Source organism: Myotis daubentonii, chromosome 18 (assembly GCF_963259705.1).
Source record: "Myotis daubentonii chromosome 18, mMyoDau2.1, whole genome shotgun sequence".
NCBI lineage: Eukaryota > Metazoa > Chordata > Mammalia > Chiroptera > Vespertilionidae > Myotis > Myotis daubentonii.
The window spans coordinates 28,836,628-28,850,317 of record NC_081857.1 but is presented as its reverse complement, the minus strand read 5'-3'; the positions used below and the strand labels follow the sequence as shown (position 1 = coordinate 28,850,317).

General features: G+C 43.0%; 2 protein-coding genes and 1 pseudogene across 2 annotated transcripts in view; 2 read left to right on the top strand and 1 right to left on the bottom strand.

The window, feature by feature from the left end:
- The window catches only part of ASH1L (ASH1 like histone lysine methyltransferase), a 120,854-nt gene extending 114,358 nt beyond the window's left edge, over positions 1-6,496 (bottom strand). The window contains exon 1 of the mRNA XM_059675176.1: positions 6,359-6,496. The gene's annotated coding sequence lies outside the window, so the exon portion shown is untranslated. The remainder of the gene's footprint in view (positions 1-6,358) is intronic.
- The window catches only part of DAP3 (death associated protein 3), a 30,257-nt gene continuing 22,826 nt past the window's right edge, over positions 6,260-13,690 (top strand). The window contains 1 exon segment of the mRNA XM_059675166.1: positions 6,260-6,561. Coding sequence (XP_059531149.1) covers positions 6,275-6,561 — 287 coding nt within the window. The 5' untranslated portion in view covers positions 6,260-6,274.
- LOC132221172 (high mobility group protein B3-like) lies at positions 7,560-10,887 on the top strand (annotated as a pseudogene).

Below are 13,690 nucleotides of genomic sequence, written 5' to 3'. Positions count from 1 at the left end.
AAAACTATATTGATGGGCATTTGGGCTATTTCCAAATCTTAGCTATTGTAAAGAACACTACTATGAATATAGGGGTGCATATATTCTTTCTGATTGGTGTTTTGGGGATTCTTAGTATATATTCCTAGAAGCGGGATGACTGGGTCAAATGGCAGTTCCATTTCCAATTTTTTTAGGAAACTCCATACTGCTTTCCACAGTGGATGCAATAGTTCGCATTTCCACCAGCAGTGTACTAGTGCTCCCTTTTCTCCACATCCCTGCCAGTACTTGTTGTTTGCTGATTTATTGATAGCCATTCTGGCAGGTGTGAGATGATACCTCATTGTAGTCTTAATTTGCATTTCTGTGATCATTAGTGACATGGAGTATTTTTTCATATGTCTATTGGCCATCTGTATGTCCCCTCTGAAGACATACCTATTCAGATCTTTTGTCCATTTTTTAATTGAATAATTCATCTTTCAGTCCCATCATTCTTGACTAAATTCTTCTAAGTGTCAACAATATCTCACAATTCAGTCCAATAACTTCATCTCCCCAGGTTATATCATCAAGTTCTATGGTTCTCAATACCAACTCTCCAATGATGAACTCCCAAATTTATACATCCAACTACCTATTCAATGTCGCAACCAGAAACACTTAATAGAAAACTAAAGTCAGTATATCCAAATCAGATTAGTTGTTGTACACCCGCAACTTGCTTTCTCCCAGTGTTCCTAATTTCAGTAAATGGCATCCAATTTTTGAGGCTCTCATTGATGTCATTGATTTTATATAGATTTAGCTATATTTTTATTGACTTCAGAGAGGGAGAGATAGAAACATCAATGATGAGAATCAAAGATTGGCTGCCTCCTGCACACCCCCTACTGGGGATCAAGACCACAACCCACACCCTAGCAGGTTTTGTTTGGCTCAGTGGATAGATCATTGGCCTGTGGACTGAAGGGTCCCGGGTTCGATTCAGGTCAAGGGCACATGCCCAGGTTGTGGGCTTGGTCCCCAGTGGGGGGCGTGCAGGAGACAGCCAATCAATGATTCTCTTTCATCACTGATGTTTCTCTCTGTCCCTCTCCCTTCCTCTCTGAAATCAATAAAAAATATATATTTTTTAAAAAAAGGTTATTAGGTAAATTTCTGTCATTACTTGAAGCCATAATTTATGATGATGTGTCAACATCACACTGCCCATTAACACTCCCAATGAGGCAATTACTAAAAAAGTGATTTCTAAAACATGAAATGTAAAAATGAAAGTTGTAATTAAGATGACAAATCATAAGTATGAAAATCTAACCTCTACATACAAAAGAATATAAACAAAAAAAACACACTCCAAGTAATTTAAAGGGGGGGGGGGAAAAAACACCCTACAATATAGCTCAAAACAAAACAAAAACTATTTTAACGTCCCTCTCTTATGGCAGCCAGGCTTAAGATATCTCATGCTCTGAAAAGGCAGACACAAAGTAGACCTCACAGTGGATTTCAGTAACCTTAAAAGATTTATAACAACACATATAACTTAAATAGCAATATGAAATTGTTAACTGGAGACATACCACCTACACATATGGTAAAACTTCTCTACTGTTTGTAGGCAGATCATTTTGGGCAGGATTGAATGTGTCCAATTCTTTATTGATAGAGTATAGAAAAAAACTTAGAATAAAAAGCCTCAAGTAGTACTACTAATTCTATAAAAACACAGTTCCTAGCAAAATATGTAAGTTATGGATGGACAGAGACTTGACTTGGGGTAGTAAACACACAATATAGTGTACAGATGATGTTTTGTAGAGCTGTGCACCTGAAACCTGTATAATTTTGTTAGCTGGTGTCACCCCAATAAATTCATGTTTTTAAACAGATACAGGGAAGTTATGGTCTGTACTTTAAAACACAACTCAAGAAAAGGACAGAAAAATTGATTTCCATTTTTTTCTTTAAAAAAATTTTTTTAATGGATTTCAGAGAGGAAGGGAGAAGGAAAGTGATAGAAACATCAATGATGACAGAGAATCATTGACTGGCTGCCTCCTGCATATTCCCACACTGGGGATCAAGCCGGCAACCTGGGCATGTGTCCTGACTGGGAATTGAACCATGACCTCCTAGTTCATAGTTTGATGCTCAACCACTGAGCCATGCTGGCTGAGCAATTATTTTCCATTCTTGATCCTTAAAAGATCCTGAAGAATTTTTTGTTATTATTACAAGCATTACTTTTGTGAAGTATCTCATACATAGAAAGAGACTATATACATATGTATCTATATGCACAGATATATAGGTTGTCCCCAAAAATGTATACACACTTTAACAGCTGATAACTCACTTAATTTTCACTCCTTTTCAGGTTTAACTGATTTGAAATAATAGGTGAAGCCAGGCTAAGTTTTGAACGAAGAAAACTCATCCTAAAGTGCCACTAGACTTTTTCAAAAGGGGATACATAAAAATAAAGTTTACAGTATAAAACCAACGAATTGAAAGCACACAAATTCCGAACAAAATGATTCTTGATGTTTGAGATTCCACTGCTTCGTGTTATCAGTAGTGCATGGACCAGAATCATCATCGGTTTAAAAACAGGCATTGACAAAAAAATTATTCACTTCTGTACATTCTTTTAAATTTTGAAATGAAATGTATGTTAATGAATACTGACTTTAACCTTTTCACAAACTTACATAACATTCTTACACAGAGGCCATGACAAAAAAGATGAGACAATCAGAAAATTTTTCTTAAGATCTCTCTCCATTATCTTGCAGAATCCTATAATCTGTCCTATTGAAAGACCTTTCTAATTTTCTTGTTCTTTTAAAAATTCAGTAATTATTTTTAATTTCTAGTATTAGATTCATGGGTAGTCTGTGAAATAACTACTGGATTTTACCCCCAGAGTGTTTTCTAGGTGCATGTATATCCAAATATGACATTAAGACATTTTTTAGCCAGACCAGCATAGCTCAGTGGTTGATCATAGTAGATCTATGAGGTCACAGTTTAATTCTCAGTCAGGGCACAAGCATAGGTTGTTGGCTTGAGCATGCAGGAGGCAGCCAATCAATGATTCTCTCTCATCACTGATGTTTCTATCTCTCTCTCTCCCTCTCCCATCCTCTCTGAAATCAATAAAAAATTTTTTTTATCTTTTTTACATAAACTTACTATGGAAATATATCCAAAACAAGATAAGGAATGCAACCAATGTCTGCCTCCTTTTCAAACCAGAGTTCCTCAATCCAAAAACATCAAATGATCAATCATTCAATATCAAAGTACATTTTTTAGCTACGAAGTTGCATAAAAAGTATGAAGACATTATAGCTTCCTAAGAATAAGTAGTGGCAAAAACTCTGCAATTAAGTTATGAAACCTTAACTCCTAGGAATATGCTTCCCACCTCCTTCCTTGCCCTTTTGAAAGTCCCTACCATCATACAATTCAAAGCTTCAACTGGATTAGAATACCTTCAAGGATAGAGGCCATATATTATTCATCCTTTTATCCCCTGAATCGAATTAACTCAATATTTGTTATAACTAAGGTAAATTTCAGGAAATGAGCCTCATTTCCAATACAAAACTGGAAAGATAGAAGTTTGAAAATAAAGATAACTAAAAGGAATAAATTTATAAACATTTGTGCTGTATTATATTCTCTTACCACTTAATTCAGAATCACATACTAACACTGCAGAAATAAGTATGCAAAGAAATAAAAATAATTAAAAACATGGATCTTCAAGTTCTCCTTACTGTCAGCATGCTCAAATAAAGTTACAGAATTTTTCATCTTTTCAACTCATAACAGCATACTCACTCCCAAACAAAACTAAGGCTTTCAAATGAGACCTGAATATAAATTGGTTCTATTTCATTACAATTTAAGTTCCTGAAATTGTATGCATAACTTGTGTGATTATTCTTATGCTCATTTTCTACAGTTGAGCAAGGGTCTTACACCAGATTCTCAGAAGGGTAAGTGTCCCAAAAAAACTTTAAGAACCACTGATCTGGCACATCAAAAAATTCAAACTTCATGCCCTGACCGGTTTGGCTCAGTGGATAGAGCGTCAGCCTGCAGACTGAAGGGTCCCAGGTTCGATTCTAGTCAGGGGCATGTACTTTGGTTGCAGGCACATCCCCAGTAGGGAGTGTGCCGGAGGCAGCTGATCGATGTTTCCAACTCTCTATCCCTCTCCCTTCCTCTCTGTAAAAAATCAATAAAATACATTTTTTAAAAAATTCGAACTTCCAGAGAAATAAAATTAAGTTGGCTTTATTCAAGTCATATTCATAAAGGAAATCCTTACTATAAATTAGCCTTTCGAAGAATTCCTTCAGCCTAGCCAAAGTTTCAATATCCATAGGCACATATAACAACAATTCCAAGATCCCCCAAATAGTTTACTCATAAATGCCCCCCCCCCAAAAAAAGCAAAAGACGACACACTCTATCACAACTTGGCTACCTACCCTGTTAAGAGTCTTAATTAAAAATACACTTCTATCCTTTCATATTAAAATGTCTGGAAGATCTAAATACCCTCCAAACCGAATAGATTTTTTTAGGAAGGTTTTCTAGTTTCAATTCCACACTGACTTGTTTGCCTGGCTCAAGTTAATATATATCTCTGTCAAGACAAGTCCCCCTTCATATGTACTCAGGTTGTTTCAACAGGATCACCTCGATTATTCTCAGCCTAAGGCAGGACAATTTATTAAGAAGTTATTAGATAAATATTTGTTGACTGAATGAAAGATCCTTCCTCCCAAAGATTTAAAGTTAAGCTGTCAAAATAAAAATTAAGCTGTCAGACCCCATGCAGCTGCTCTGGTACAAGTTATGCTATGAAAGATCCCTCTCTCAAACACACAAGCCTAACTGTCAAAAATGCTCTGCTTCCCCCATAAACAAAAAATAATAGTGATGGATACACATTTTCATACAGGTCAACCTGAGCAAGGACAACATACATTCCATATACATGTCTGACACAATTGATCGGTACCAAATATATTATCCAACCAGTCACATATGCCCCTATCTTTCCAATAAACTCAATATTTGCCTGTCAAAGACCTTCAAAGGCTCCATTCATTGTATGATGGAAATACTACTTAAGTAGTGGTCAAACCATTGAATTATAATCCCAACTTTGTCCCCAACTTAACTTGTGACCTTGGAAAAATTATCTCGTTATGCCTCAATTTCCTATTCTGTCAAATAGGAGAAAACATCTATCCTACCATTTTCACAGGGATTTAGGATCACACACACACACACACACACACACACACACACACACACTGCAAGTGCAGTCTGAAAAATACAAATGCTTTACTCTATTCTAAAGTGTTGATATAAACTCAGGTCCGCAAAAAGGCCAAGCATTCTTATACCCTCACAATAATTGTGCTGTTAAAGATGGTCTGGGCCCTCGCATTTACACGATGCACTCTATTAGAGAAACCAACTATTCCCAAGACCACACCTGGCTCTGACAGGCTTCTCCCATCCCTGACCCCAACACACACACACACACACACACACACACACACACACACACACACACTACCTAGTGTGTCTACAATACTACTGCCCTGACTGCTCTTCCCCAACAAGTAACAACGCACTCGCTCCCAAACCCTAAAATACACACGCATGTCAATCAGCAGGGAACAACATCCCACGTTTTATTTTTAAAATAAACTAACTTATAGGGGGAACTCCATTACCCTTATACAAATACAAGCAAACTCTTCCGGAGCACTTTCCTTCCTTACACACACACACACACACACACACAGCCGCTATACCAACAGACCATCTGTCTTCTAGACCAAAAACATGTCTTTCCATGTACAAACTAACCAGTAACATTTATTCAACTTAGAACCCTGAGATCGTTCTGTCGTTCGCTGCGTGCAGTTCAGCGGGTCAGGAGCACAACAGACCTGATCGTGCAGGCAAACTACCCTCCGAAGATCACTTCTCCGTAACAGACGGAGCCCGGACCCGGGGGGATGCTCCCATCGGGCCCACGCCACACGCGAAATAAACCTGTCAGGGACACGGGCGACTCCGCCTCCGCTGGCTGACTTTCCCGCCCCCCGGCCCCGCGCCAGGAGCCCGCCAGTGAGGGACACCCCTTCGGCCCCGCCAGGAGGGACTTCCCGATGAGCTCAGGATCCCCTGCCCGGCGCTCCCCTCCCCCATTCCCGCCGCCGCTCGCCCGGAGGCGCGGGTCCGGGAGATGACAGGAGCGCCCCGGCAGCCAAGGGCTGAGTAGCGGAGGAACGACTTAGGCCCCAAGGCCTCCCCCGGCGGTTCTACTCACCGTGTCAGAGGCCGAGGCCCAGCGATGAGAGTGCAGGGAAGTGGGGAAGAGGGGACGGCCGCCACCAGGCTCCTCCGCTTCCCCGGGTCCACAGCGGATCCCTCTCGCTTGTCAAGAGGCGGCCGGCGGGGGAGCGGACTGGCGGAGACGGGAGAGAGGAGAAGAGAAAGGCGTGGGGCTAAAGCTGGAGAAACTGAGGGGAGGTGGGTCCCGCAACCGAGACGGGGATCGTCTCCCCCTCCGCCAAGCGAACCCAAAATGGCGGCGGAGTGGCGGCGGCAGAGCGGCGGCGGCAGCTCCTCGGGAGGGAGGGAGGGAGCGAAGGGCGCCTCGTACCCCCCCACCTCCCACTCCTCCCTCTTGGCTTTCTCCACCGCCCCCCCTCGCCCGACTCCGGCGGCGCAGCGCGCACGCCCGCCCACAAGCGCCGGAGTGGAGCTGGGCTCGTCGCTCGCGGCTCCCACCAACCACCACCCTCGGCCGCCCGGCGCGCCCGCCAGCCCGGACGCGCTCGCTCCAGGGCGCCTCCTCGCCCCGCTCCCGGCGTCCCCGCGGCCCCTGTGGAGCCGGCGCTGGCGCGGCCCTCACGCGTACCTCCAGCGGCGCGAGCCCCAGCCGCCTCCTCCTCGGGCTCCTCTTCTTCCCTCCCCCCTTCCCCGCCCCCACTGCCACCAACAGCCGCCGCGGCCGCCGCCGCCTCCTCCTCGCCCCCCCCCCCACATTCCCTCCACCCCTCGCGCGTGCGTCTCCCACAATCCCCCCCGCGGGCCTGTTCCATTCTGGTAGCTGCGGGGCGGGGAGACGAGGGCGGCGGGCACGGGCGGAGCAGGCCGTTGTAACCGGACCCACCCGCGTGGCGGACGGTGGCCTGTGCCGACTGAATCCGTGGCTACGGCTCCGCGGCGGCCGGGGTGGCTTCTCCCCTCCGCTTCGAGCGCCGGCGAGTGGGTGAGGGGCAGCGGGGCGCCCCTCCGCCGGGCGGCGGTTGGAGGCCGCGGCGGCTGCGCGGTGAGTAGTTTCCTGCTGGAGGGGCCGAGCGGGGTGCTCCGCGGTGGGGCCGGCTGTGTGCAGCCCGCCGAGCTCCGCTGTGGACGCACCTCGTCGGGAGGACCGGTCCGCGCCCGCCGGTGACGGAGGGACCCTGCGCGGGGGTTTGCCCACGAGGGGAGGCAGCGGGACTGCGCGCTCCCAGGAGGTAGGAAGTGGGGCCGAGCAGGGCCGGCGACCTTCCTGGGGGACGTGTTTCTGGGCTCATGGTTGTGGACTTGGGACCCAAAGAAAAACGCGCGCGTGGTCGTCTTTCTTTCTAAACCCCGCTAAGATTTCTCGAATCCCACACACTGCGGTCTTTTTGTGCACGATTCCTTCTCCTGAGTGGGTGATACATTTTCAACTTCACGTTAGGGCAGCGGTTCTCAACCTTCCTAATGCCGCGCGACCCTTTAAAACAGTTCCTAATGTTGTGGTGACCCCCAACCATAAAGTTATTTTCGTTGCTACTTCATAACTGTAATGTTGCTGCTGTTATGAATCGTCATGTAAATATCTGATAGGCAGGATGTCTTTTCGTTGTTCGCGACCCACAAGTTGAGAACCGCTGTGTTAGGGGCTAAAGAAACCATGTGTGTCTGGTTCGGTTCTGGGCCCGATCTTCCGCGGCTTGTATGTCCTTCAGGAAGTTCTTTTCCTTCGCTCCATCTTAGAGAACGCAATTTAGGTCGAGTCGGAGTCGAATTCGCTCCGAGGCACAGGGAGGGGGCAGAGTATTCCGTTATCGTTCAGAGTACTGTTGATGTTGATAAGGTTTGTGGGTGTAATTGGTAGTTGTGTCTCCTTCTTCCAAATCATTGATAAAACTATGCAAAATTAGGCCTATCAGATTTCTGTGGCTCCTAATACTTGCTTCTCAAAACTCTGTACCAACACTTACTCTGAATGATTGAATGCAGAACTCTGGACTATTAAAGCACACAGATAATCCCACAGCCTCTTCATTTCACCCAAAGGGAAAAGCAGAATCAATGAGGAAAGGGATCTACGTAGGTTTCCCTTTTCTTCAACATCTGTGGGCTTCTAGGGACCTAGGGGACAGTTTGAAAATCTCAAAGGTCTAGTCAAGTCCAAGTAGACACGCCTAAATTTCACCCTTAAACATATTTCAATGTATGAATCAGGTTTTGATGGCTTGCTTTTATTTTTTTTAACTCAGTTTTAATCACCTAACTATATATTTGCTTTTCCTAAGTATGTCTCAAGTTCCAACTCTTTCATGGAGCCCATTTAAGTTTACCTTGATCTTTCTTTTTTTTAATATTATTTTTTATTGATTTCGAAGAGGAAGGGGGAGGGAGAAAGAGAGCGCTAGAAACATCAATAATAAGAGAGAATATTCCATCGGCTGCCTCCTACACACAAGCTCAAAACCCGGCATGTGCCCTTGACCGGAATTGAACCTGGGACCCTTCAGTCCACAGGCAGACGCTCTATCCACTGAGCCAAACCAACGAGGGCACATTGATCTTTCTTTAATTGTGTTTTATGTGCAAGTGCCTTATCCTACCGACACGTTTTTAATTTGAGGGCAGGGACTATGGCTAGCATGTGAGTCATGGAAATGTTGACGTGAATGTTAGATACTTTAAACATGAGAAGGGAAAGAGAATTGGCATTATCTTGTATGTTCTTCAGAAAGGAGAACATGTGTTCCTGTTTAATCCTCATAATAAACAGCATGTGAGGTAGATCACCTTATCCCCATTAAAAGCCTGAGGCTCGGACAAGTCCAGTAAGTTTATCTTTAGGCTTTACTTTGTCTATTAAAACTTAAATTATTTCACTATACCACATTGCCTTCCTGGTAAAAGAATTTTACCATTTTATAAAGAAAGTTACTTATGGTCTCTGCCTTCATTTAGCTTTCAGTAACTGCACTAAGTTATGAATTGTCAGATAAGTATAGGCAGATTCTATAGTACTCTGTTCTTTTGTGTATGTCCCAGGTGTTACCAGAGACTAAAATATAAAATAAAATGGCCTTCAGGCGGCTCTCATGGAGGCAGCTAGCGCGAGGCTGGGAAGCGCTGCCCAGAGGAGCGAACAATACAGTCAGGATGACTAAAGGTGATCCCAAGAAGCCAAGGGGCAAGATGTCTGCTTATGCCTTCTTTGTGCAGACATGCAGAGAGGAACATAAGGAGAAAAACCCAGAAGTTCCAGTCAATTTTGTAGAAATGTCTAAGACGTGCTCTGAAAGGTGGAAGACAATGTTGGCAAAAGAGAAATCTAAATTTGATGAGATGGCAAAGGCAGATAAAGTACACTGTGATCGGGAAATGAAGGATTATGGACCAGCTAAGGGAGGCAAGAAGAAGGAGGACCCAGAAGGCCACTGTCTGGATTTTTCCTTTTCTGCTCGGAATTCCGCCCCAAGATCAAATCCACAAATCCTGGAATTTCTGTTGGAGATGTGGCAAAGAAGCTGGGCGAGATGTGGAATGACTTAAGTGACAGTGAAAAGCGGCCTTACAACAATAAGGCTGCAAAACTGAAGGAGAAGTATGAGAAGGGGGTCGCCGACTATAAGTCCAAAGGCAAGTTTGATGACATAAAGGGTCCAGCTACAGTTGCCCAGAAAAGGGTGGAAGAAGATGAAGAGGAGGAGGAGGAAGAGGATGAATGAACTTTATCTGTCTCCTTGTGAATACTTTATGTAGGGGAGCTCCGTAATTGACACAGCTCTTATTTGAGAGGTGTCTGTTGCCCTCATTAGGATTAATTACACAATTGGATCATGATCATATGTAGTCTCTCAAAGTGCTCTAGAAATTGTCGGTGGTTTACATGCAGTGGTCATGGCTGTCCAGAGCACCCAGAAACTGTATCAAAGTTATACATATTTCCAAACATTTTTAAAATGAAAAGGCTCTTGTGTTCTCCTCGCTCTGTGCACTTTGTTGTTGGTGTGACGGCATTTAAAGATGTTTCTGGCATTTTCTTTCTTTCTTTCTTTTTTTAATCTGCAAGGTGGTGTTACCTATTTGGCTACTGGCTAGAAATCCTGAGTTCTCACTTGCAATCTCTATAGTTTGTAAAAAGAACAAACAACCAAGACAAGCTCTTGATGCTCTTTGCTTGGCGCTGAGGCTGTGAGGAATATGCCTTTTGGAGGGGCTGTAGCTCAGGGTGTGCACTGTGAGGCTGGACCTGTGGACACTGCAGTGGGCATCCATTTAGCTTTAGGTTGTCTTGTTTTTGTACATTGTGGCATAGCACCCTGCCATTCTTAGCTGTGGAAAAAGGGGGGTCAGCTGGCACGAGAAGTATTTGGATCGTTTTTAGTTGTGTGGTAGTTTTAAACTGTTTTAAAACAAACTACAACTCTTCATTGTCAACAGTGACAGTGCATCAATGAAAGTTCAAGAACATTCTGTACTAAACACAATTTGCAATATTTTGTTAATTTTTGTATGTTTAGAATGCTGAAATGTTTTTGAAGTTAAATAAAAACAGTATCACATTTAAAAAAAAAATGGCCTTATTGAATGAGTGAACCAAGGAAGGTATGGAAGACAAACTAATGGTTCCTCCAAAGACAGTGATGGCGAACCTATGACACGCATGTCAGAGGTGACACGTGAACTCATTTTTTTGGTTGATTTTTCTTTGTTAAATGGCATTTAAATATATAAAATAATATCAAAAACATAAATCTTTGTTTTACTATGGTTGTAAATATAAAAAAATTTCTATATGTGACATGGCACCAGAATTAAGTTAGGGTTTTTCAAAATGCTGACACGCCGAGCTCTAAAGGTTCGCCATCACTGTCCAAAGATGTTCACGTCCTAATCCCTGGGACCTGTGAATATATCACATGACAAGAGTAAATTAAGTATGCAGATGGAATTGAGGTTGCTAATGAGCTGACCTTAAGTAGGGAGAATATCCCAGATTACTTGATAGGCTTACTGTAATTACAAAGTTCTGAAAAGTTGGAAGAGGGAGATAGAAGTGTCAAAATGATGCAATATCACAAAGACTTGACCAGCTATTGCAGCTTTTGAAGATGAAAGCGCAGGCTTTAAAAACTGAAAAAGTAAAAAAAAAAAATTAAAATTAAAAAAAAACAGCACACACACACACACACCCCTCAACAGATTCTCTACTAGAGCCTACAGAAAGAATACAAGCCTGCAGACACTTTGATTTTGGACGTCTAAACCACAGAAAGTGGCAAATTTGTGTTGTTTCATGTTGCTAAGTTTGTAGTAATTTGTTACAGCAGTAATAAGAAACTAATATAGAGCTCTAGCTGGTTTGGCTCAGTAGATAGAGGTCTGCCTGCGGACTAAAGGCTTCTGGGTTTGATTCTAGTCAAGGGCACATGCTCAGGTTGCAGGCTCCATCCCCAGAAGGGGGCATGCAGGAGGCAGCCAATCAATGGTTCTCCCATCAAGGATGTTTCTGTCTCTCCCTCTCCCTTTCTCTCTGAAAACAATAAAAATATCTTTTAAAAAAAAAAAAAAAGAAAAAGAAACTAATATAGAAAAGGGAGCCAAATCATGACTAACCTCCCAAGTACTCTGATTTGGACTGTGATTTGTGCTTTAAGTGCGGTTGTGGTTTAACTGAAAGTTTTCTTTAAGCAAAGTTATAGGCACTCAAAGCTGCCTAGATTTCCAGTAGAGGCATACATTACACTTCACTTTATTGTGCTTCACTTTGTTGCGTTTTATAGGTGTGTTTTTTTACAAATGGAAGGCAACACTGTCCACCAGCAAAAAGATTACAACTCACTTAACTGCAATACTCACTTTATTACAGTGATCTGGAACCAAACCCACAATATCTCCAGGGTCTATCTGTATTTCCCTATTGCTCTGCTTCTTCTGGCATCAGTCCTCAAGCTGTATGATATACTAGAGGCCCAATGCATGAAATTCGTGAATGGGTAGGGTCCCTTGGCCTGGCCAGTGATCAGGGCCAATCTGTGGGACGACCGGCGGGGCGATTGGGAGGGCCCCGTTGGCACCCGCCTTGGCTGGCCTGGAGCCTGCAAGCTGGGGGCAGCACCTGCGTTGAGCTCTGCCCTCTGGTGGTCAGTGCACGTCATAGCAACCAGTCATTCTGCCGTTCAGTCAATTTGCATATTAGACTTTTATTGTATAGGATGGGCTATATCAGCCGTGGGCAAACTACGGCCCGCGGGGGCCCGTTTGAAATGAATAAAAATAAAAAATAAAAAGACCGTACCCTTTTATGTAATGATGTTTACTTTGAATTTATATTAGTTCACACAAACACTCCATCCATGCTTTTGTTCCAGCCCTCCGGTCCAGTTTAAGAACCCATTGTGGCCCTCGAGTCAAAAAGTTTGCCCACCCCTGGGCTATATGATATTACTGTCCAGCAGCAGGTCTTAGCTAAACTGCTCTCAGATCCCCCCCGCCCCCCTGCAATAGATGCAAATAAACATTTCATGGTGCTTCCTTGCTGGGATGTTGTCTAAATGCAGTCTAGATAAATAGGAAAAGGTCTGTAATATAAACTTTAAAAATAAGACTTCAGATGTTAAAATAAATTTTTAAAGCCTTGGCTGTGTAGGTCAATTGGTTAGAGCACCATCTCAATATGCCAAGGTTTTCGGTTCCATCCCTCCTCAGGACACATATAAGAAGCAAGCAATGAATGCTTAAATAAGTGGAAAAACAAATTGATGTCTCTGTCTCTGCCTCTTTTTCTCTCTAAAATCAATAAATAAATTTTTGTTTTGTTTGTTAATCCTCACCACAAGATACTTATTCTTTTGATTTTTAGAGAGAGTGGAAGGGAAGAAAGGTGGGGGGGCGGGGGAAGACACAATTGGTTGCCTCCCACACTCTCCCTTACTGGAGCTAGGGCTGAACCTGGGATGCAGGTATGTGCCCTTGACCTGAAATCAAACCTAAGACCCTTTGGTGCATGGGCTGATACTGTAACCACTGAGAACACAGGCCCAGGCAATCAATAAATTTTTTTTTCTTAAGGAATTTTTAAAGATAAAACTTACTGGTTAAGTTTATAACTAAATGTTTAAAATAGTGAATTTATTTAAAAAATTTTCTTAATAGAAGATATCAAACTGAAATAAGGTTCAAATTAATAAAATGAATTTTAACAATTCACTTATTCTTAGCTAAGATCAGAATCAACAAATAGCTGCACAAATAAGGGATTGAGGCCACCTAGGAAGAAATATGGTATAATGATGAAGAACGTCACTCAAGTCCAATAGCCATGTTTACATTCAAGCTTCTCCATTTTTTAACAGTACAGTGGTTTCCATGCCAGAAA